Source organism: Rousettus aegyptiacus, unplaced genomic scaffold (assembly GCF_014176215.1).
Source record: "Rousettus aegyptiacus isolate mRouAeg1 unplaced genomic scaffold, mRouAeg1.p scaffold_m13_p_1, whole genome shotgun sequence".
NCBI classification, from domain to species: domain Eukaryota; kingdom Metazoa; phylum Chordata; class Mammalia; order Chiroptera; family Pteropodidae; genus Rousettus; species Rousettus aegyptiacus.
Genome location: NW_023416284.1, coordinates 51,069,953 through 51,093,523, shown reverse-complemented (window position 1 = coordinate 51,093,523; position 23,571 = coordinate 51,069,953). Strand labels below are relative to the sequence as shown.

General features: G+C 34.5%; 1 protein-coding gene across 3 annotated transcripts in view; it reads left to right on the top strand.

The window, feature by feature from the left end:
* ERICH3 (glutamate rich 3) overlaps positions 1–23,571 on the top strand; it is a 97,392-nt gene that overhangs the window by 30,793 nt on the left and 43,028 nt on the right. For all 3 annotated transcript variants that reach the window (XM_036235292.1, XM_016145068.2, XM_036235288.1), the window contains exons 6-8: positions 4,251–4,409; positions 8,554–8,775; positions 19,941–20,121. In XM_036235292.1, the coding sequence (XP_036091185.1) occupies positions 4,251–4,409; positions 8,554–8,775; positions 19,941–20,121 (562 nt within the window). The remainder of the gene's footprint in view (positions 1–4,250; positions 4,410–8,553; positions 8,776–19,940; positions 20,122–23,571) is intronic.

Sequence of the window (23,571 nt, the reverse complement as noted above, 5' to 3'; positions counted from 1 at the left end):
TGCAGCAAAATTGAACCACTAGTTGTTCCATACATGTTCTATATTTTCTCACCTCTGGATTTTATTCTTGCTTTTCCCTCTACTCTTACCTTATTTATGACACAAATTCAATGGTACCGTATAGCATTTGGGACTCAAAACTTACATGTCTGCTTCTTTTATGAAAAATATGTGCACATAATCTAAGATAAAGAGAATTAAATGTACAGAAATTCCATTTAAAGAAATTGCACTCTGACCTTTAATTCCAGTTTGACTCATGTATAACCTAGAGATGGTATTTGCTTGAAAGAAGGTACGGTAGCTTGAAATAATATAAATACAAGTAAAGGTTTGCAAAATATTTGCTGGAGGATGATGGTTTAAGTTGTAAATGAATTACTTAATTATGTTTTTATTCTTGCTTTGTGTAGCCTAATACGTTTCCTTGTTAGCATGAACATTTTTTGGATTGCACAATATTTATAGAGAAATTGCAGTACTTTCACAGATTGAAAAATGTAAGTTCATCACATATAGTGTTAAGCCTTGACATTTTTCAAAAGGTAAATATATTTTGACATTTCCTGGTGAACAGCTCGAGTTATGAAAAGCAACCGTCTTTCCTCTGTTGCTACCATATTTCCAGGCTTCATTTAAATGTATATGTACACAAATAATTCTTTTATTAGGTGGCAAATTCACTAGACTCCCAAAAGCTTAACCTAGGTGAAACAAAAGAAACAATCAAGTACTGTTTTCTATCTTCCCACCTGTTTCAGAGGAGAAAACCCTTGAAAAGCTTTCTTTTCAATTTTCCAGCTGAACACCCTCAATAAGTAGTTTATGATACATCCAGGAGATCTTAATGTGGCAGGAATGAGAAAGTAATTTTAAAATTACAGGAAACCCTGACACCAGCACTTCAGAAGGCTTTCTGTCTGGTAAGCCACAATTCTTCACTTGGTTACTCCCTACTGTGCTTCTGAACTGTAAGGGATACCTATTATGATCTTGGAATTGTAGTTCCCATTCTACAGAAATTCAAGTCCTTCTTTTTGTTTTCCCAGCCTGGATACATATCCTTTAAATTTGCCTCCTGACCTCCAAGTGCCATTTAGAGGAAGATAATAATCCTTTTGGGGGTACCGCCATCGACTTTTCTCTTTCTACTTTCTTGAGTGAATAAGGAAAGCATCCAGTGAATGGTTATTGCATTTGGTCACTAATTGCACCTAAACTTTCAAAAATAGCATATAGGCTTTTAGCTGCATTGTTCCTATTAAAACTGTGGAAAGTCATTCAACTAATTCAGCATAGGCTTGGAAAATTCACCCCAGAGATCTTCTACTAAGAATTAGAAATGCTCAGCTGAGCTGAATAATCACCAGGTAGTCAATTTCAATTCACATTCTGGTACAGTTTTGAAAATGTTAAGCTACAATGCTGTATTTATTCCAAGAAAATATATTATGAACAATTTAAAATATAGCAAATTTAAGGTGGCTTCCAATGTGAACTACAATAGTTTGTAGCTCACAGCTGTTAGTTGAATGGTGCAGATTTGTTTTTAGAGATAAATGTAATCAGTTAAACATTCGACTGCCATATCCATCTTGCTGAATGATATCTGTATGCAAATGTGGGGAAGTAAAATTTAGAACACAACAGCCAATAGATCATGTTCTAGTTTATAGTAAACTGCTTTTTAAAATTTCTACATTAGATTTTTAGTTTTTTTTGTGTGTGTGTGTTTAGTTGGATTATTTGACAGGAGAGAATCTTAAGGCATATTTGTTTTACAGAGTTCAAAATAATTCTTTTGGGTGATCTGATTCCCTTGTTCAGAAATCTCTAGCTTGACTTTTCTTTGTGGCTTTTAAGACCTTTCACTTTGGAGCTCATATAGGCTTATGCCCTGTTTCTTTAAATCAAACGCTCTTCTAGTGAATCCACTTTGTTTCCTGTATTGGTCATTGTATAGATTTATGTGCAGGGACCCAAGATGATAATGACTTACACATAGGACGTCCTTCCCCACATACATTATAGTCTCAGCTAGTGTGCCATCTCTACTCTATAAAGTCATCAACAGCTGAGACTCCTTTTGTGTCATTGATTTGCCAAACTCAATGTGCTGCCTTCATCAGACTAAGCTAAGATGGTGTATTACCATGTGGATATTTCAGCCAGAGGGATGGGAGTAAAGGGTAAGTGAGGGCGCACTTTTCTCTAAGGGTGTCATCTGGAAGCTTCATGTATCGTTTCTGCTCACTCTTATTGACCCAAACTGAGGTATACATCTATACAGAATTGCTAGAGATGCTGGGAAATATAGTCTTTATTTGTGATAGCCCTCTTCCCTGGTCAAAATTCTATTACTAATGTAGAAAGAATAACAGGTATTAGGAAATATTCTCTTTGCCACCTTTCCCATGTCTGACTCACAACTGGGTCACTTCTTAGTCAAATGTTCAAATGCACCGTTTCTCTTCTCTGCTCCTCCATTTTCTTCTCTTGCTCATCCATTTGGATAAAGCAGAACTGCTTCGGTGAAACTTTGATATTTACTAGTCTCATTGGCTTATTCCAAATAGCTTTTAGTTCTAAATTCTGTTAGTACAGGTGTTTTGTTGTTATCGTTGCTGACCGTATTTGTGTGGTTCGTTGGCACTGTCTTGTGTCACCATTAGATGTTAAAAATTACTTTTAATCTCTTCATAGTCCCTATAGATGGAATTCTATAAATATTGATAATAAAATCAGAGATTTAGCGACATATGATGTGCTTGTCAGAATGGCATAAAGACCAACTTTTGGTGGTAGAAGCCGCCCTATTATTTTTTTTTTATGTATTTACAGAACACTTCCAGAGTTAAATATTTTGTTCATCATTCTTTATAGTCAATGTATTAAGCCTTATTAATGAATCATGTATATACTATCCTTCTCACACCCTGTTATTCAAATGTGTGTGTGTTATACTTAATAGGTTTTCTACTATTTTATTGAAATAAAACAATTGGGACAAAATTTTTGTTTTTTTCCACTTTTAAAACATTGTTATCTTCATACTAAACTCATACTGTTCTGTCAGTGCCCCAGAAGGCACTAATAATGCTCTGTACTGGCACTTTTTGGTATTGCCTACAGTATATTCTTGATTAGAAAGTACATCAGTCAGGGTCTCAGCAGGAAACAGATGGCTCACACAAATAGGGTAATTGGGAAGGGTTTAATAAAGAAACTATTTACAAAAATGCAGGCAGGGTTAAGGAAAACCAACTAAAGATGTTTAACATGCTAGGGGTAGCCCAGTGGGACACCACACCACCTCAGCCTAAGCAGAAAAGGGAGGGATTGGGTACAAGAACCAGCAGGCAGTATTGTAAGCTAGGAGATGACTTCCCGATGGGCTGTACACTTCGGTAGAGGGAAACAGCATCCATCGCAACTTTAATGAGAAGAATCCAGAATTAAGCCCCCAGTTTCAGTCCCTCCTTTTAATCTCCTGCTAGTGCCTTTCATTGGTCAAATCTAACTGGAATCCTGAGCTTAACTGGTATAATCTATAAAAGAAATGACTTCCAGAGGCCAGAGCAGGGCAAAGAAGCAGAGAAGAAGGGCAAATGGAAATTATCAAGTCTACAAAACATCTCTGTTTTTACGAAGTGTTTTCCAAAGTTGTCAGTTACTATTTTTCATTTTTGTTTTCCTAATATTTCAAAGAAGAGGTTGACTAAATATAATAGACTGCAGTTAAGCATCCACCTTTCTTCTTTTTTGAATCATATTGGTTGCACTTCAGCACTTATCTTAAGACTAAAAGAACTTGCAGTAGAATTTATATTGAAAACAGAATTTAAACAGAAATGAGTTCATTTCAATTATATCCCTTTAGATCTCTAAACTAGGAACATTATTCAACTTAACATTTAATTGAGCACAGCATTTCCATGCACAGCATAAATTGGGGATTGTCAGCAAGTTTACAGTATGAATGAAACACAGGAACCTTACAGAGAACATCTCCCTTGTCTAGAACAATCTACAACTATGGCATTTAGTTATGTAAAGTACTTTCATACCATTCGTCTTAACAAATACTTTGGGTCATAAGGGTATGTATAAAGGAAGGACATAATTAAAGTTTAATCTGTTCAGTAAAAAGGCACCATTAATTACTCTAGTCAATTTGTTGGGTTATTAACTGGGTCTGGAAACAAGTCAAGATACTAATGTAAATGGAATTTTTTTCCCTGATTGTCTAGACGGCCCCTCGACCATATACTGCCCCAGGAAATATGCAGCCTCCAATTCGATTACAGCCTCTTCCCAGTAATCCGGCAGTAGGAACTGTTCCAAAGACAACTTCGGGGTCCAGATCAAAAACCTCATTGCTGGAAAAGGAAGCTCCGTTTCCCATTGGGGTAAATGTTATTTCTTCAAGAAATACCTTTTTATTCTTGATTAGAATATTATCACAGTTTTTAAGATGCTAGATTTAATTAAACTTAGTGAAATTTATATCATGCAGTTAAGCACTCACAGTGTATTTCTGATAATTTAATGAGAAGGCCTATAATTTTGGGGTTAGTGAACAAAAAGAGTAAGGAATGGATTTGTATTACTAGAAGTGGATCGCTCATTAATTTGAAGAGTTGTATGAAAAACAAAGAGGAACTTTTTATAGGGAAATATGATTTCTATCAGAATAGATGCAGTGTTGACTGCTTCCTAATTGTAAATGCATGAAACCTAGAAAATGAAACTTTCCAAGAATAGGTTTGCATTTGCATGCTGACTTACTTTACCACCAGTGTATGAAATTGCTTCAAGTTTGACTCTGGAGAACGATGGATATAGAAGGAAAAGAATGTCCATCTTTAAAAAATGCTGAATTAATCACACACAGGAGCTTGACTCTGCTTCCTTTTCAAGGTTATGTTTCAGGTAATTTTTACTTATTTTAATAGAGCACAGGAAGGAGGTATAGGAAAACATATGAATTACTTAAACGGGGAGGAATAATTAGGACATTCAGTAATTAGGGAAGGTATTGTTTGTATTTCTAACACAAAAGAGAAACATTTGCCAGCTTAAGAAAGAAGCTATGTCATAAGTACCATAGTCATTATGTTCAAATGGGTGAATTTTGTTTCATTCCTTTTTACAAAACATAAGATATATGAAATTTAAGATATTTTTATTTAAAACTTACAAATAATGTTGACACTAAGTTCATTCAAATTTGAGAAACACAAATCATTTATTGTGTACTTTATATGTAAAAGTACAAATAAAGCTCTAAGAATGATGACTAATATTTTAATCCATTTAATATGCTTTTCAGCTTATATAGCACTTTTCACAAACCTTATTACAGCAAATTTAGTAGTAGTTCCTCAGAAAGCTGGAGAAATTAAACCAAAAGTGGTGGCACTTTTTCTAGAGCTAGGCAGGAACTTATAAGTCAAATAGGCTGACACTTTCTAGGATCTGGTTTCCACTTCGAAGGCTCACACATTGCCTATTTAAGGTAGTGTCCAGAAATGGTCAGATCCTGAGAGAATGTCTCAGGTTAACTGAAATAACTGACAAGAAGCTAGTATTTCTCCCTGCAGGAAAACAAAATGAGAAGTAAACTCATAATCAGAGCTATTAATTTACAAGATATCAAATAACCAAAGCTTGTAGAAGCAACATTTCTTCCTCCTATAGGCAGACCTATATGGGAAGCCAGATCATAATGAAAAGGTTGCCTGGTGAGCATGGAATCAGAATGAGGGGATACAGTGGAATGGAATGTTAATGGCATCAGTCTAAGATGGCTTGATGCACCTATCTCATTTTAGGAATGGGATTGCCAAAGGTACCAGAAAACTCAAAGGTCTTTGGCTAACCCCTTTGTATGCTCCAGGAATAACTTTTCCATTAAGACTGGAAATATTCAAAGTCCAATGGGTGAGATTTCCTCTCCCCTAGGTAGTACTTGGATGGGCACTTTCCATGTTTGCCAAGGTGATTATATTTTTTTCTAAGCTCCTATAAGTATTATTTTACTATATTTCTTTGATAGACACATTTTCCTGTTAGATATGTGAAAGTATTCAATCAGGTAATATTCAAGTTCTACTGGCTAGGGAGAGATATTTTTTTTCTTTCAGATGATTTTCCAAATTAGATCTGAGCCACTGGGTAGGTTTATTAATTAAATATGCACAGAGCCTTTTATTTTCCTGTTTTTAAATTTTGGGGTATGAGTGAATGAGGCATAGGCAGTTAATGGCAGATTACATAGCTGACAAAATTGAGATCAATTCCTTATTAATTTAAACAAGCTAAACTTATACTTTTCATTCAGGTAATATTTATTGGGCACTTACTATAGACTAGATATTGCTCTAGACATTGGTGATATATCAATTATGAAGACAGGCAAAAGCCTTTAACTGGCTGAAATTTATGCTATACTGTACACAGAAAAAATATACTGCCAGAAAGGATGTGTAATTTTTTCAGTGGCACTGACGATAAAAATGATTTAATATAAAATCAGACAAGAAATTCCGAAAGAATAGTAGTCTGCATGATTGCTCAGTATATAGTGAGCACCCACTAAATCTGTATTGCTTTCTTCAAGGATGTGGTATGCAGGTGGTAACCATTTGAAGGTACAACAGACGTAAGCATGCTGAACTTTTTAAGTATTAGGAATGAGGGTCTTTGATTTGAGTGAAAGCAATTTGGTCAAAAATAGGCTGCTTGAAATGCAATTGAGTAAAAATAATGACATGAGTGAAAATGATTATCCTTAGAATGAGAGTTTCTCACACACTATTAATACAAACAGAAATTGGTAAACTATTTTTGAAAGCAAATGGGAATATCTGTCAGCATTTTAAATGAACATACTCGAACATTTTAACATATAGGAATTTTTCCTAAGAGTACACACATAAGTGGAAATAATAAATTCAAGAATATTTAGTATTTTAATAGTGAACAATTGGAAGACACCTAAGAATTTAATAGGGTATTGTTTTAAAATGTTATAACATATGTTATAAAAAATAAGGTATGTTTTAAAAAATAAGGTAAAATTATTTGTACTGGCACAGAAAGGTGTCCAAGATAGTTTGGGCTAAAAAAGTGAGATAAAGGACAGCATGTTAATTTCTTAAAAAATTATTAAACCATTTCCAAATAAAGCATGCAGTTGATTGATAACTACTCAGAAACTTTTTTAAAAAGCCCTAAGCCTAAAAAATTCTCAATAAATTCATTTTTTTGTTCGAAATATTTTCACTACTTTAATTTATACTTGTTATTACTATATCAATACACACCAGAAGAGAAAAATGGAAAATGAAGCATAAGAAAAATGAGAATATAAGTAACACCTGCAATATCAACCATTCTAACAATTCTGAACTCCTTGGTGAATATCTATTTAAATCTCTTTCTGTTGTCTTCAATCAAAATATGGAATATACATGCCTTTTTTTGGCCTTCTTTTATTTATTTATAATGAGAAATGTTTAAAGAATGACTTCCCTTTCTTGAAAAAAACTTTTAATTATTTAAGCATATCAAAATAAAGAATAAATTGGCTGAAAATGAATTTAAAACCATACCAAGTAAATTGATATAAATGGATTAAAGTAATTAAAGATGCCTTAGAGTTTGGAAAACTACCTCAGATCTACAAAAATTACCAATTTGTGAAAATTCAAAGATTAAAATAGACCTGGAAATGTAATATAATTATTGATCATAGCTTTGGTGATTTTTAATCATTAACGTAATACACATTAAAATTTCAAATAATACAAAGATATATAAAATACACAAAGATATTCCCCAATAATCTAAATCTCCATGGAAACCTCATGTTCAAAGTCTTCCAGTCATCCCCGATTTCATCAAAATTCATACATAAGCTATTTAAAAGAAATGTATGATTACATAACAGGGATCTTTTTATTTCAAGAAGAATGGATTCACACTATTCTTTTTGAAACCTGGTGAGAATCTTTTATAAGAACAAAGCAAAATTAAGTTAAACATTCTCCTATTGATGGACTTGATGGTTCAACTAAATTTGGGTTAGCATCTGTGTTTGGTACTTTGATATTATATTATTAAGAAATATTATAACACCTGGCTGGATGAAATTAATATGAAAAAAGTGCTAACACCCCATTGTTAAGTAGACCATCCAACTTAGCTTCGAAGTAAACACTTCAAACTTCTTGTTTCTAAATTGTTTAATTAAACTAGGTCTACATAGACTTACAGGATTGTTGAGGAAAAGTCCCCAAAGTACTATAAAAATGCCATCACCATATATTTGGTTTAAAACATACTGAAGGTTAGAAATCCATGAAAATTTAATTTGCTGTGGATACTACAAAATGCCATTTTTCAACAGACCAGAGTGTTTTGTGTTTGCCTATTGATAACCAGTCGTGTTAGAAACAATGTCAATCATGCAGTCTTATCTTTAATTTTAGGCTCTGTTGGGTCACCACTCTGTCTCACTGGTTCTTATGCCATGACATGTGATTACAGGGCAAGAAGGCAGCGATGAAGTTCAGGAGCTCTGTGGACAATTCCCAGGGAATCAATCGATACCAGCTTCTGAACATTGACTGTTACATGATGCCTATTCCTCCTCCACCTCCTCCCCACAATGGAAAAAGTGCCCGGGAAAACAGACCTGAAACATGGAGGAGAAGAAGAAGATTTCGTCCAACCACTGCTCCAAATGGCTTAGAACCTCTCTTTACTAGGGTGATTATGGAATCAAATTTTCTTTTATTTATTTAGCACAGGTTGTATTGCATTATTAAACTTCTAGATGTGAAGTAAAAGAATCTAGGGGAATCAAAAGCAAAATGCCTTACATAAAGAAATGTAATAATTTCATTAATGTAATTATAAGCTTGAATGAATCTGAAATCAAATATTTGAGTAGTTCAGTAACTAATTTAGCACAATTGGTAAAAAAATCCAGTGATTCCTATGATCAAATTTAGTTTGTACGATACCTATTTCCAAATTATTTCACTTTATTTCCCCTTCAGTCACATGTTGTCAGAAGTATTTTAACATTTAATTTGTGAAAAATTCAGGGACTTTAGATAACAAAAAAACAATATACCACATAAAATATATTATTAAGTTTAGTTTTAATGATTTTTGGCAAATTAATTGTATAATATTTAGAAAAAATTTTTCTCAATACTCTTCAAAAATATTTCCTCAAGAGTAATAAATAGTCCTAAGGGCCAGTTAGACTTTATACAGATTAAAGACTAGTATAAGGCAAAAGATCTTTTAATTTTTATTGTGTAAACATACAACAAATGGTAACTATATGTAACTTTTGTGAATCTTAGCAGATAGCTGAAGCAACATTTCACTGAGAATCAGAGAAGTGTCAACAAGCACGTAGACTGCTTGCTGGCTCTTCAAAACCACCTTCACTCTTTTTTAAAAAATTACTGTGGTGAAATTGTTACACAAGAATGTGTGTGTGTGTGTGTGTGTGTGTGTGTGTGTGTGTATTTTGGGAGTACAACAGTATAATTTGACATTTGTATACACTACATGGTGTTCACCACTGTAAGTCTAGTTACCACCCATCATCATATAATTGATCCCCTTCACACTCTCCCTGTCCGCATCCCCTCTGGTAACCACCAATTGGTATCTTATGAATTTGTTTGTGTTTTGTTTTATTTGTTTTGCTTTTTAGATTCCACACATAAGCAAAATCATGTAGTATTTGTCTTTCTCTGTGTGACTTATTTCACTTCGCATAGTACCCTCAAGGTCCATCCATATTGTTGCAAATGACAAGTTTCCTTCTTTATTATGACTGAGTAGTATTCCATTGTGTGTATATATATTACATCTTCTTCAGTCGTCCATTGATTGGCACTTAGGTTGTTACCATATTTTGGCTATTGTAAAAAATGCTGCAATGAACATTGGGGGTGCATATCTCATTTTGAATTAGTGTTTTCGTATCCTTTAGATAAATACCCAGAAGTCAAATAGCTGGGTCATATGGTATTTATATTCTTAATTTTTTGAGGAATCTTCATGCAGTTTTCCATAGAGGCTGCACCAGTTTGCATTCTCACTAAGAATATATGAAGGTTCCCTTTTCTCCACCACCTCTCCAACACTTGTTATTTGTTTTTGTTTGTTTGTTCATTTGTTTGTTTTTCGTATAAGGTGATGTCTAATTGTGGTTTTGATTTTCATTCCCCTGATAATTAGTGATGTTAAACATTTATTCACATGCATGTCACCCATCTTTATGTCTTCTTTGGAAAAATGTCTCTTTAGATCCTCTGCCCATTTTTTAACTGGGTTTTTTGTTTTTATAGTTCTGAGGTGTGTGAATTCTTCATATATTTTGGATATTAATCCCTTATCAGATGTTTGATTTGCAAATATCTTCTATTCAGTACATTGACATCTGGGTTAACTTAGTTCCTGCTTTCTTTGGGTCACAGTCTGGGCTTGTTTTTTTTTTTTTTTTTTTTTTTTTGATAGTTTTAGAAGTTCCTTCTGAGGAATTCAGAGAACCAGGTCATGAGTACATTCTTAGGAAAACGGGGTTCACTAGAGTCAGAGCATCTAGTGAGGTCAGTGTGGGCCAGCTACTGGACATCCAATGAGAATATGTTCAGGTAAATGAGCTTCTGCAGATGAGCACAGAGAGGAGAGTAGCAATTTCTCCATCCTGTGTTCATGACAAGTGAAACCACCGATAAGCGTTTGAGGCAGCTTCCTGGGCCATTCTACATTAAGGTTAGAAATGCAGCATGGAGTCAACAGGTATCCTGGCTTTGACAGACCTTAGCATGTCTGTCTCCTGAGTCACAAGTCTTCAGTCCAATCTGGTCTTTTTAAAAATAAAAACAAACAAACAAACAAACAAACACTTCTGTTCTTTTTGGAATCCCTCTTTTGCAACTCTTGTAACTACTAGACTGATGCTCTAATATTCTTAGCTTTTCTATTTTCTACTTCGTCTTTTTATTCTACTTGCTGAGAGATTTATTTTATTTTATCTTTCACACATACTGCTGAGTTTTTTCTTCGGGTGCTTCATTTTATTCTGAGAACTCCCTTTGTGTTCAGTAAATGTTACTTTTAAAAAGCAACTTATTCTTGTCCTATGTGATTTTGAGTCTTCGGCATTTGTGGAGACTTGCTTTGTGGGCTAATACATATTTAGTTTTTGTAAAGAATGTGATTCTCTAAACGTTAAGATCAGCATTCTATAAATGCTTACTAGATAAGAAATGTAAATTATGTCATTCATACTTTTATGTTCTTAGCATTTTTAAAATCTAGGTGGTTTTTCAGTTCTAAGTTCTAATGATAATTCATTCTCTGTAATTGTAGATTTGCCAATTTCTCCTTGTTTTGTAAATGTCAAGTTCTGTTTCATAAATGTTGAGAATACCTTGATATATGCTGTCAGATTTAGGATTACTCTGTTTTACTGGAGAAGTGATTCTTTATCATTAAAAAAAGATCATCTTTATTACTTATTACTTTTAGCTTTAAAAATCTATTTTGGCTAATAGTTCTTTTCCTTATTTTCTTTAAATAAGTATTCAACTTTTTATTTTTTTTAGATTAGTATTTAATATATATTCCTTTTGCATTCAGCTTTTCATATCTTTACATTTAAGACTGAAGCTTTAAATGTATTTATGCTGCATATGGGTGCTCTCTGTTTATTTCAAGCTGAGAACCTTCATTCCTTTAATAAGCAAGTCTAGTCCAATTACATTTATTTTATTTAATAGTATATTTAGACTTAATTCTACCATTTTAGTTTGTATTTTCTACTTACCAGTTCTTTGATAGCCTTTTAGTTCCCTCTCTTGCTTTCCATAGCACTCTATTTTCATACTTCTCCGCCATCTCCTTTTACCTCTTGTCTTGTATTTTTGTTTTTCTTCTTCATTTTTCACCTCTAAATCTAACCATCACGATAGGCTTAGATCCTGACACATTTTTTTTTTTTAATTCTATATGTAGTCATCTTCTCACATGGCTTCAGTAGCTTCTAGATGTCCCTTAGATTTGTCATCATCTCCTGGGCTCCAGGGTATAAAATAAAATTGGCACAGTGGTGTGAGTCAGGCACTTTTACTTTTAGTACTTGGATTTATTTTATTTTGATCTTGAAACGATTCACTTAAGGAGAGGTGGCTTTCGTGACTAATTCACACATTAAATTTACTCTTTTACTATATGAATACCACCCCCAAAGCATCCTTTAAATACTCTTAAAGGAAAGAAAGGAGGAAAAGACAAATAAATATGTCTTGCTGGTGGCCCATCACCTGTTCCTCTATGAATATGTAAAACATGGGCCCTGGCTTCTGTGATCTGTGTCTCTAGGGGTTGATTCATGGAGCCAAGTGACGAGGCATGGTAGATCTCACAGCTCAGCACATTGCTTCTCTGCTCTGTTGCTTTGTTTCATTTTGTTCTAGGACCTGCAGAGCTTTATACTGTTTTACAGAATCTATGAGACTAGTTAGATTTTGCTCTGAGGTTTACCCATCTACAGAGTTTTGTCTTCTCACTCAGCATTGCTGGTCACCTACTCTACACAGCAGTGTATTGAAAATGTGGATGGTCTCATAAATAGTGTTTATAAATGTGAAAATGCAGACTTTCAAATAAGAACCTACTTAACATTTATGTTTCTCAATTAAAAAAAAAACATGACAGGTTTGTTTTAATTTTTTATGACTTGTGAAAGAGAGGGCAAATAGCTTCTCTAGGCATGCACTAATCTGGGGCTCTCTCCATATCTTCTTGTGGCCACTTATCCATCTCCTGGATCCCAAATGAACCCTATGTAATTACAGATGCCTGATTAGTAGGTCTTACTGCCCCTCATATTTGACATGGTTACAATTTAAGCCAGTTTCTCCATTCATTTACTTTATTTCTCATAAAACATGACTTTTTCTACAGTAATTTTGGCTCAAAATTGAGGATTCCTTCTTCCCTCTTCATTACACATCAAATTAATTGCTAAGTCCTCCAGATCAGAGATGTCCAACAGAAATATAATGTAGGCCACATATGCAATTTTAATTTTCTAGTAAATACATTTTCAAAAGGTAAGAAAGAAACGTGTCAAATTCATTCTAATAATATATTTTATTTAATCAAGTATATCCAAAATATTATCATTTCAACACATAATCTAAAAAATTGCAATGAGGTATTGTACATTTTTTATACCATGTCTTTAAATTCATTAAGTATTTTATACTTATAGCACTTCTCATTTGAATAAGCCACCTTTCAAGTGCCCAACAGCCAAATGTGGCAAGTGGTTACTGTCTTAGACAGCTCAGCTCTAGTAACTTAACAACGGCTCACGGACCTGATGATCCTTTTCCTTTCTCACTGCTACATCTTCAGTTCAAAGACGTGCTACCTAACTCTTAACCAGGCTTTTGCAATCATCTATATACTTATGTCTTGCCTCTACATCGACAAATAGCTCCTTAGCTTTTATTGATAACGACAAACGTTATGCTAGGTGCTGCGGGCTACCAAGATAAATAAGACTAAATCCTTGTTCTCGGAAAGATTGCAGTTTAGCAAGAGAGACACAAATATCTACAATTAACCATGATATACCGTGATGAGTACTATCATGGTGGTATAAATATAGCACAATGGGAACACAGAGGAAGGGAATATCAGTTCTGAATGAGGAGAATAGAGAGTGCTTCAAGAAGAAGGTAGCATTTGGAATACTCTTTGAAAGATGAGAAGGAAGTTAGCAGAAAGAATCAGAAAGCAGGAGGTAAAAGGCAGGAAGAGGAAAAAAGAGTAAGCAAAGTTCATCTCATTATTAGTAGATTCTACATAATGATGTTAGTTTAAACTTTTTAAAATAGCTTCCAACATGCTCCTCTCTTGCTTAAAACCTCCACTAATTTCTCTTTCCTAATGAAAGTAGGTATATTCTTCTGCCTGGCTGTTTTAAAATGTAGGGTTTATTGTTATTTAGGGGTATTGAGACCTATAATTCAGGAGATGGTGACCATCGAAGAGATGGTTTATCACTTACATATATGTTACATATGCCACATATGTTAATCAAGGTTCCATCCAGAACGTTTGACCACATATTTGGGCACCAGCTAAGCTGATAGACAAGATTAACTCTCACACCGTGCCACATAGGGCAATACAAGGAAGCACCAGGATAGGTCAGGAAGCTGAGGGAGTGTGATGAAAACACGGGCAAGAACCTTTGTGGCGGTTTCTGAGAAAAAGAACAAGAAGGGCAGGGTAGGCAGCAGGCTTAAGACTGGATAGTATAAATAATTGCAGCAGGCTCTGAAGTGTAAGGACTTTCCTGAATTGTCTGGTACCTGATCCAGAGGTAATTAGGGCAAGGGAATATTGGCCTAGAGCTCAGGAGCCAGATAGCCGAGGGCGAGGGTGGTTGTGGGCTCTATGGTCTGGTTTTCCTGTGAATAGTGCTCTCCCAGGCAATTCATTTACTATATTTAGGAATTGGTTAGTCCTGGAAGGGGTAGTCTCCCCAGGGTCAGTTAGCCACAGATGTCAAATTATAGAATAAAAAAGACATGTTTAGTATACCGGCATTCAAGGGCTTTCGTATTTTGACTGCTTTCCAGCTTTCTCTCTGCTCCTATCCAAGCCAAACTGAACTACTCCCTACACCCTCAGGTATTGACTCCGCCATTTACCTACCTCTGATCCGTGCTCTTTTTTATTACTTTCTGCTGGAAGTCCACCCACTTTCAAATCATCTATAGTCTTTTTTTCTCATTTAATTGTGTGCTCTCGTGTTTTTGCCTTTTGTTAACTTTTAATAAAATATAGAAGTTTATATTGAATGATGACTCAGTAATTATGCTATTTATTTAGTAGACTTACTGTTTGCTGGGAGTTTTTGCTCAGCGTTTTACATACATTTTCTCATTTAATACACATGCAATAAACCCTCCAAAAGAGAAAATTATTTCATTATATTAAAAATAAAGAAAGTGAGGCAAGAAAGGTTAATTAATCTGTCCAAGGTTGCAAAACTAGTTAGTGGCAGATTCAGTATACACACCCTGCAGACTGACACTTAAAGCCTGCATTTGTAATTATCAAATCCAAATTATATGGAATTTATTTATAAGCCTTTTTCTCTCAAATCTTTAATGACATTGATTGTAATTTCTCAGGTGTTTCTTCAACACAGACATCAGTTAGACCACTAACTGATACTTCTGTTAGGAAGGCAAATGTTCTTTTTCTATGAGTGCCTGAGAGATAAGAAGAATGTGTTATCATATTCACCCTTCCCAGCCCCCCTCAAAGGCTATGTGCTCTACAGTGTATTTCTATACCTTGTGATAGGATTCCATATAAATATTCACGTATACATTCATTATGCTTTATTTCTACTCCTAGATTATGAAGCTTGTTGAGGACAGGCATTTGGTTTTACTTATATTTAATTCAGTGTTTATTAGTCCTGTGTCCATAAACAGGTATTTCTTTATTATCTGTGCAACAAATTAAACACAATTATACTTTTTAGCTGAGGTGAATATCATGGAAATCAATTATGCCTTTCTGATATAGATCTCTTTTCTCTGGCAACAAATAAAGTCTAACAAATATTAGCTTTGCTAGAGAAGTTGCACATTTCCTCTGTTTGACTTAATTTTTTTTCAATTTTCATTCTTGATATTTTTTAGTCTAGATTTTTCTCACCAGTGGACTCAGATTTGAGAATGAAAAAAGAAAATGTCAGCGTAATTTTAATGTATGGTAATTCGATGTATCTCATAGTAGACTTGATTTATTTAGACAAACATTTTCTTTAAACAATGTTTTTTGCTTAAAATTAGCACTGCAATTTGGTGACTACATAACTAAAAAGGACTTTAAAACAGTTTAAAAATATAATTCAACAGTTAAAATATCTTAGCAGATGGCATTGTGGAACAAAACCCTGAGAGAACGTAAGAGTCAAAGATACTTCTTGGCATCTGCAGGAGTTGGAATTGAAAGGCAGACCTCCCTACTAAGAGGGTCAGATTTTGGGGCCATCTCACCAGTAGCAAATTTCAGCTGGATAAGTTCTATCTCTTAACAGAGTTACTGAATTCATTCTGTTAGGGGAGATGAAGAAGGGAAGGCTCTTGTGTTAACTCTGTATCCTTATATTCTGGAGCTCTGATACCTTCGGAAGGATTGAGGTGCTTGGGGGCATGGCAGGAATAAGGATCCAATATAGGTTACACAAAAGTAAGAAAAATGGGCAAGAAGAAAGTGAGAAGAGGAAGCACCATAAAAGCAAAGGAAGGAGGAGGAGAGAACAAGGAAAAATCAGTGAGAAAGAAGAGAAAGAGAAAAACAAAATGAACGTAATGAGGATGCTATAGCTTTCCATTACAACCAGCTGCTTCCTGAACCTTTAGGTTGTAAATACTGGAACACTCTTTCTCTGGCTCCTGTCAGAATTTTTTCTTCCTAAGGCCATCAGAGTCAACATGGGGACCACCTGCCACTCTTTATGGTCAGGCTTTTTATTAATCTTTATCAAGGCTTAATCACCAAAAGTGGTGTTTAAATTACTAGGACACTGTGAGTCAGTTTTCATGTTCTGATTCCAATTGAGTTTCTGATTTAGAATGGGGTCAATCTACCATAGCTTTTGTCTCAGCAAAGGACAGAATATGGAATCTTTAATTGTTCCACGTCTGTGTCCAATCAAATCAAAGTTTATTAGGCTCTCTCTAGGTGTCAGCACTGGCAAGACATTGGGGGGCATAAAGGTCAGTAAGACACTATCCTTATCTACTGAAAGAGAAGAATCCAAGGAAATAGTTTCAATGTCACGTGATTCATAGAGTTATATAGGTCTGAAGATTAAAAACAGGCTGGTAGTGTTTGTGCCACTACAAACATTACCAGCCTAGATCTTCAAATGTAACACAAGAAACTGAAATAGTTGAGAGACAGTAGGAGTTAGAGAATGTAAGACATTTTATGTTATCTGAAGAATGTTGGACCTCATCCCATGAGTATTGGGAAACATTGGAGGAATTTAAGCAGAAAAGTCACATGATCTATATAGTGATAGTAGATCACTCTGATATACAGGAGGAGGGAGATTTTGAGAGACATCAGGCTAGAAAACCACTTAGTAGGGTAACCATACATCTCAGCTTTCCTGGAAAAGGTCTAATTTATACTCTTTTTTTTTTTCCTAGCATAATTATTAGTAACACATCTTTCACTATGTGTCCCAGTTTAAATGATAAATTCTGTGGTTGCCCTACTAACTGGAAGTTTATTGCAGGGGTCCAGGTAAGGTTTTATGAGGTGCAGAGTTCATCAGGCCTTGGCTATCAAGAACAAGCGCTTGAATGCCTCTACAAACTTCTTAAATCCACCCCTCACACAGGTGTAGGCAAGGAAAAAAGAGATCTCAGTGAAAATGTAATGTATCAATTAAATTCTGAATATTACAAATGTATAATGGCTGACAGTTAACCACTCTATGGGCTTGCTGTTTGTCGGCTCAGATTGTACTCATCTGAGAAATCCAAAAAGAAATGAGAAGTAAAATCATAAGCAAGGAAAAAAGGAGGTGGGGAAGGAAGTCAGAAAGATAACCCTTGGTTGTTCAGGGGCATAAGTCTTTGCTCCTGTTCTTGAAATGGAGCTGAATTTTCATGGAAGGTTTAAACCCTTGCTCAAGGATAGCAGAAAGGGCTGTGGAAGCTCGTTAAAGTTTCATCAGTCTGGGGTCATTATAACCTTGGAAGATGGTAAGTACAGAGGCAATTTAATCAACTGAAAGAAACAATTGTTCGTTTCCTAGTGCACATATTTAATCATGAGCTGTAACTTGGGCCTCCTGTTAGAACCCAGAAAAGGTTATTTGGTGGCAATAATTGGGGAATATTTTAAAAAGGAATAGAGCAACCAGACTCAGGAGAAAAGAGGTGTTGCTATCAGTAATACACTTTAGCAGAAAAAAGAATATGAATAAGAATAAATGAAAAGCATGAAGAGCTGTCATTTCCTTTATTTTATGTTTAAATGTTCCACTTTCCAGTTTCTCATCTTGTAGGTATGAGGCAGGCCTTTTTCTCACTCTAATCCCACTATTACCATGTATTTATTGTAGTTATCTACCAGAAGCTCACAGGGCTGCCTCTGAATCCATGACACTTTAGAAAGTATTGCTTAACAAAAGGGGGATGGTCTGATTTCATCTGTCGTATCATTAAATATTCTAGTGGGAGCTTGGAGCCGGATTTGTCTTAGGCTGGTGATTTTGCATTGGGCTGCACACAGGCACTTCACAGCTCCACAGTTGCCCAGGCAAGAGGAAACAGGGGATGATTTTGCAACTAGGAGCTAGGACTACCATCATCTCTCTGCTTTCAACTGTGACTCAGGGAAATGTTTCCAGCCTGCAAAGAATTACCTAGTTTGCTGATTTACCTTCATGGCTCCTGATGTCCCCAAAACATTTCTGTCTGGAAGCTCTCTTTGTCCGTAGGCAAAACAATTTGCTTAGATTTTAAATCTCAAATGTTCTCCTCTATTTACACTTTTCAGACTGTCGTTTGCAGAATTTATCATATTTACTTCCTCTGGATTTTGCTTCAGAGAAATAGAATCAAATAAGAAAAAAAAAATCCTCTATGGTGGAAGAGGATAGGTTTGGAAATGGAAATATTTTAGCAGTCCCTTCAGAATTTTATTTTGCAGCTTCATTTCTCTTTAAAAAAAAAATACATGCTTCCAAGGCATCTGTAATTTAGTGAAATAAAACTCAAATAATTGCTTTGGATTACACAGAAAGTTGGTCTCTTCATATTTTTCATTTAGCTAAAAATTAATATTTAGAAAAGAGAAGTAGATTAAAGGTAATGCTTGGCTTCTATATAATTCTAGAAATTGACAGAGTTCTTAACAAGCCCTTTTAAAGTCTCAACGAGCCATTCCTATTTCTCTGCCTCCTTCGCTTCTTCCTTTTTTCTGCTTGTCTTTCCTCGTCTTCCTCTTAAAGGTTAGGCAAACACTATTCTCATTCACCACTGTGAAAATACTTTAGAATATAAACTAAGAGGTAAGGCACAGGACATTTCTTTTAATCTCTGGCATTTAAGTTCATTGTTTATTTTATGAATAATTTAAATTGGTCAATGACATAGAAATCAGATAGGTTTATGAGATAGTTTTTTTGTTGTTGTCAGATATATTGTTTGATATTTAAAATAATGTTAATAATGTTGGTTTTTCATTAAACCGAATGCTTCCTTTGAAACTGGATAATCCTAGGCATGTAACATACATTGTGCTTAATCCTCAGAGTGACCATAGAAGGGATCAAATGTATAAATGTGTGCATCTACCTCTTAATGGAATAAGCTCAGTGCTCAAGTGCAAAGACAAACAACTCAGTTACAAAAACAATGGCTAAATCACAATTAATGTCAATTCAAACTAGGACAAAATTATGTCACCAATATTTATTTAATAAATTTGATATAAATTTTTATTTGAGAACCAGCAAAAAGAGCCAAGAACAGTTTCCTTTTAGGATTCTTGATATTTCGGTTGAATGTAAAACAAACACATGTGTGCATGCACACACACATTAAATAAGAAGTGACAAATTGCGTCCAAATCCCCAATATTTATCTTAAAAACACAAAGCAAAAATATATATAATTGTTAGAGGAATTTATTTTGTAATAGGCTTCACTTTTTGTGCACTGTGTTTTATAAAACCTTTGTCATTAGGTACATAAAAACAGTTTTTTCTGTTCTTCACATTGCAGTGTCATTAGAAGATAATGTTAATAATCCCTCCCTTTTTTTGTTGTTGTTTATTTTAGGATTCAAGAAGGATTCATAAAACACCACTGCATAGCAATGCAGTTATTACAATGATCTATTTGGGGAAAAATCTGCACCTATCTTATGATCACCCAGACTTCCGAGATGAAATAAAAGTTTATCAACAGCACTGTGGTGGGGAAAACCTTTGTGTCTACAAAGGCAGACTACTTGAAAAAGGTACATATAAAATGTGAATTCTTTTTAATTGCTTGAAGTCGATATTATAGATAAGCTATTGTTGATGTTATATCAAAATGAGTTCAATCACTCTATGAAATTATGCATATCTAGGGACTTATAAACCAGCTGCCTTGAAGTAAATCTAGATTTACTACTGCATGATTGAAACTGAAGCAGCAATTACTCTTGCAGATTGTGGAAGAAAGAATCTGGAGTGATTTAACCAGTAACAGATTAATTTTGGGATAGAGATATATGATCATTAAAATGTTGCACGAATAAACTGTCCCCCAAATTACAAGTTAATTATTTGGCTTGCCATAGTCGATTATATTATACATTATTCTAAGAGAAAAATACCAGGTTAGCAATTTGTTTTTTAGAAGCATGTTGAGATAAAGTCACAATAAATTCAGGGTGAATCACACCAAAATACCATGGTACAGAATTTGGCTAAATGAATTTAGTACATTTCCATTTTCATTTGATCATAAATCCATGTTTGTTAGTGTTGCAGAGGAAGAAATTTACCTCTACACTTCTAAGTTCTAGCTTGTCTAAAAATCGAATTGACATGAGCTAGATTAACAGGAGAAAATAACCAAATTTAATTATGTACATACCTACCAGGATTCCATAAGAATATGGGCCCTAGAGACAAACTGGGCAGTTGAGTCTTACATATCTTTTTGAACTAAGGAGAAGAAGGGGTAGGAATCTGAGACTTCAAAGAGTAGGAAGGCAGTTCACAGGGAGGTGGAAAGGAAATGTTTAAGAAACAAGTAAACAAATGTTTGCTAGGCCATGCAGAGACAATGGGATGCAGAGTGAACTTGGATCTTTAGGCCCTGCTGAGTCTCCCCTAGTTCATATTAAAGTATAGTTAGTGATCTGTGGTGATAGCCCCCTTCCTACAACAGGCCCTCTATCTAAATTCTTTTAGCAACAGAGGGGAAAGTCAAAGATTTTTCCTGAGTCCTTTGTTTCTTAAAAATAACCAGCTTAAAATGATTAATACCCCAAAGAGACATGTTTTGGAGTGGCAAACTCCCCTTCATTAGTATAAAATAAATTTTATATTCCATATAGCAGCAGACCCCAACCTCTTTGGCACCATAGGTCAGTGCTCCTATGAAAATCTAATGCCTGATAATCTGAGATGGAGATGAGGTGGTGATGCTAGCACTGAGGAGTGGCTGCAAATACAGATGAAGCTTGCCTCTCTGGCCCGCCACTCACCTCCTGCTGTGCGGACCGGTTCCTAACAGGTCATGGACCAGTATTGGTTTGCAGCCTGGAGACTGGGGACTCCTGCCACACAGGGTTTCACATATGAAATGGTATTTGTCTGTATTTAATTCTGTGGAATAGCAATTAAAAGGAACACTTATTATAGGATTATATTTGTTATTTCCTTGTTTGAGAAACTCTGTTTAGAACATAATTGTGTTTTTACTAATGAAAAGACATTTTTATTTGGGTCATCTTGATATAGACTTGGGGGTCAAAGGAGGAGTTGGGGAAAAACACAGAGTTATTTTTGGCTTCCTCGTTCTCCCTCATCAAGCAAAAACAGTGATATTAATTTTAAAAACACAAGTACTTAAAAAGAAACTATACATATTTAAGGATTAAATATTAAAACTTTCCAACATAAGAAAGGATAAACACTTGAATGTTAATTTTAATATTTTACTTTATGAAATATATAAAATTTATAAAAGAAATAATGCTCAATAATGCTATAAACTATTTTATATACTTGACTGAATGTAATTTACTTTGACTTATTTTATCATAGCATTTGAGAATTCATTCCTTTCGTTTTGTAGATGAGGAAAATGAGAGGAGGCCAGAGGTCCAGGCTTTTCAAGGTCACATGTACAGCTCTGGAAAAGGTCAAGAACAGATCTTTTCCCTTCAACTAAGTGCAGGACCTTTGCTCAGTACTGTCCAGCCCCAGTTAGCTATTTGTAGTTGCAAAGAGTTTCCTACATATTCATAATATAAAGAGTATGAAACCGCTAATGATAGTGACATAGATACATTCACTTATCTTTTTTAAGTATAACTTTCAACTACTAATTTAGAAGAATTGCTGAAATTAGCTATAGTCTAAAATTGAAATTAATATAATGAAACTCTTCCTGGGTCTCAGATCATGCTTTATTCAACAAAATGCATGTACAACGTCTATTCTATGCTGGAAACCATGATACATAAAAATGAAAAAAGAACAAGACTTAGCTGAATGATTTTCTGGGAGACAAAATACACACTTTGATAAGAGCGTAAAACCAAAGGTTATGTGAGAGTGTTATTTGGTTAAGTGTTATTTGCATACATGTTGATCCTGAGACTGGCTTTTTGTTATGTCATTGGACAGTCTAGAATAATAGGATGGAATAGGGACTTAAATAATTGAATCCTGTCCACACAATAATTTTGTCTCAGCTTGTTCTTGATTGCCAGGAAAGTAATTATTCAAAATTGAAAAGTTCGGTGACTCAGAGTTGACTTGTGGTTCAGTAATTTTAGCAATTTAGCTGAACTAAAAAGAATTTGCCCTTTTTACAAATCAAAACTGTGCAAGATTCAGTGAAATGTGAATAGTTTTTTAGAAGACTTGTTTAAAAAAGGAGTGCTTAACGTTATGCTTGGAGCAGTAAACTCATTAAAAATGTGGCATTCATTAACTTGTCTTGCTTTCAAATGAGAAATAACAATAAAATTAATTATTTAGTAATGTGGCAAGTGCATCTTTTATTTCCATAGTAATTCATGATGTCTTGTGGTTTGATGTTAGACATCAAGCCACATGTTGATTGTTTATTATGTACACCTATGAAGTTACTGAATATTTCTGCTACTTGCAAAGAATACAGTTCTTCACAGGCATTTTGATTTACCATTTCAAAAGAGGCAAACCTTGGCTTCCTGGGTTCATGTGCATACAAAGAACCATATAACTTTTTTCTGACCCTCTTATAATCCTTTCCTTTTCGACCTCGTTTTCTTATATTTCTATCATCTGATCCTGTTATACCTATTTGTGCATTCCACATTACTCCCCCATCCCAACCCTCAACGCTGTTATCTTGTCTTTTTGTGTGCTATTTCCTTTGTAATTCAAATAGAATTTTAAATTCCAATCTTACCCATCTTACAAGATTCAGATTAAGGCTGTGAAGCTTTCTCAGCTGATTTCTATTCTGGGTTATCCTTCTCTCTTGATGGCTATGAATCTTATTCATGTAAAACCAAAGCATTTCATTGTACTGTGACTTATAATAACTAGTTTTTTCTTTTCACTTATTATATATAGAATTTTTTAGTTCTTAAAAATATCTTTATTAAGGTATAACTAACTTTTTATAAAATTTATCCATTGTAAGTATACAATTTATTGATTTTTAGAAATTCTATAAAATTATGCAGCCATTATCA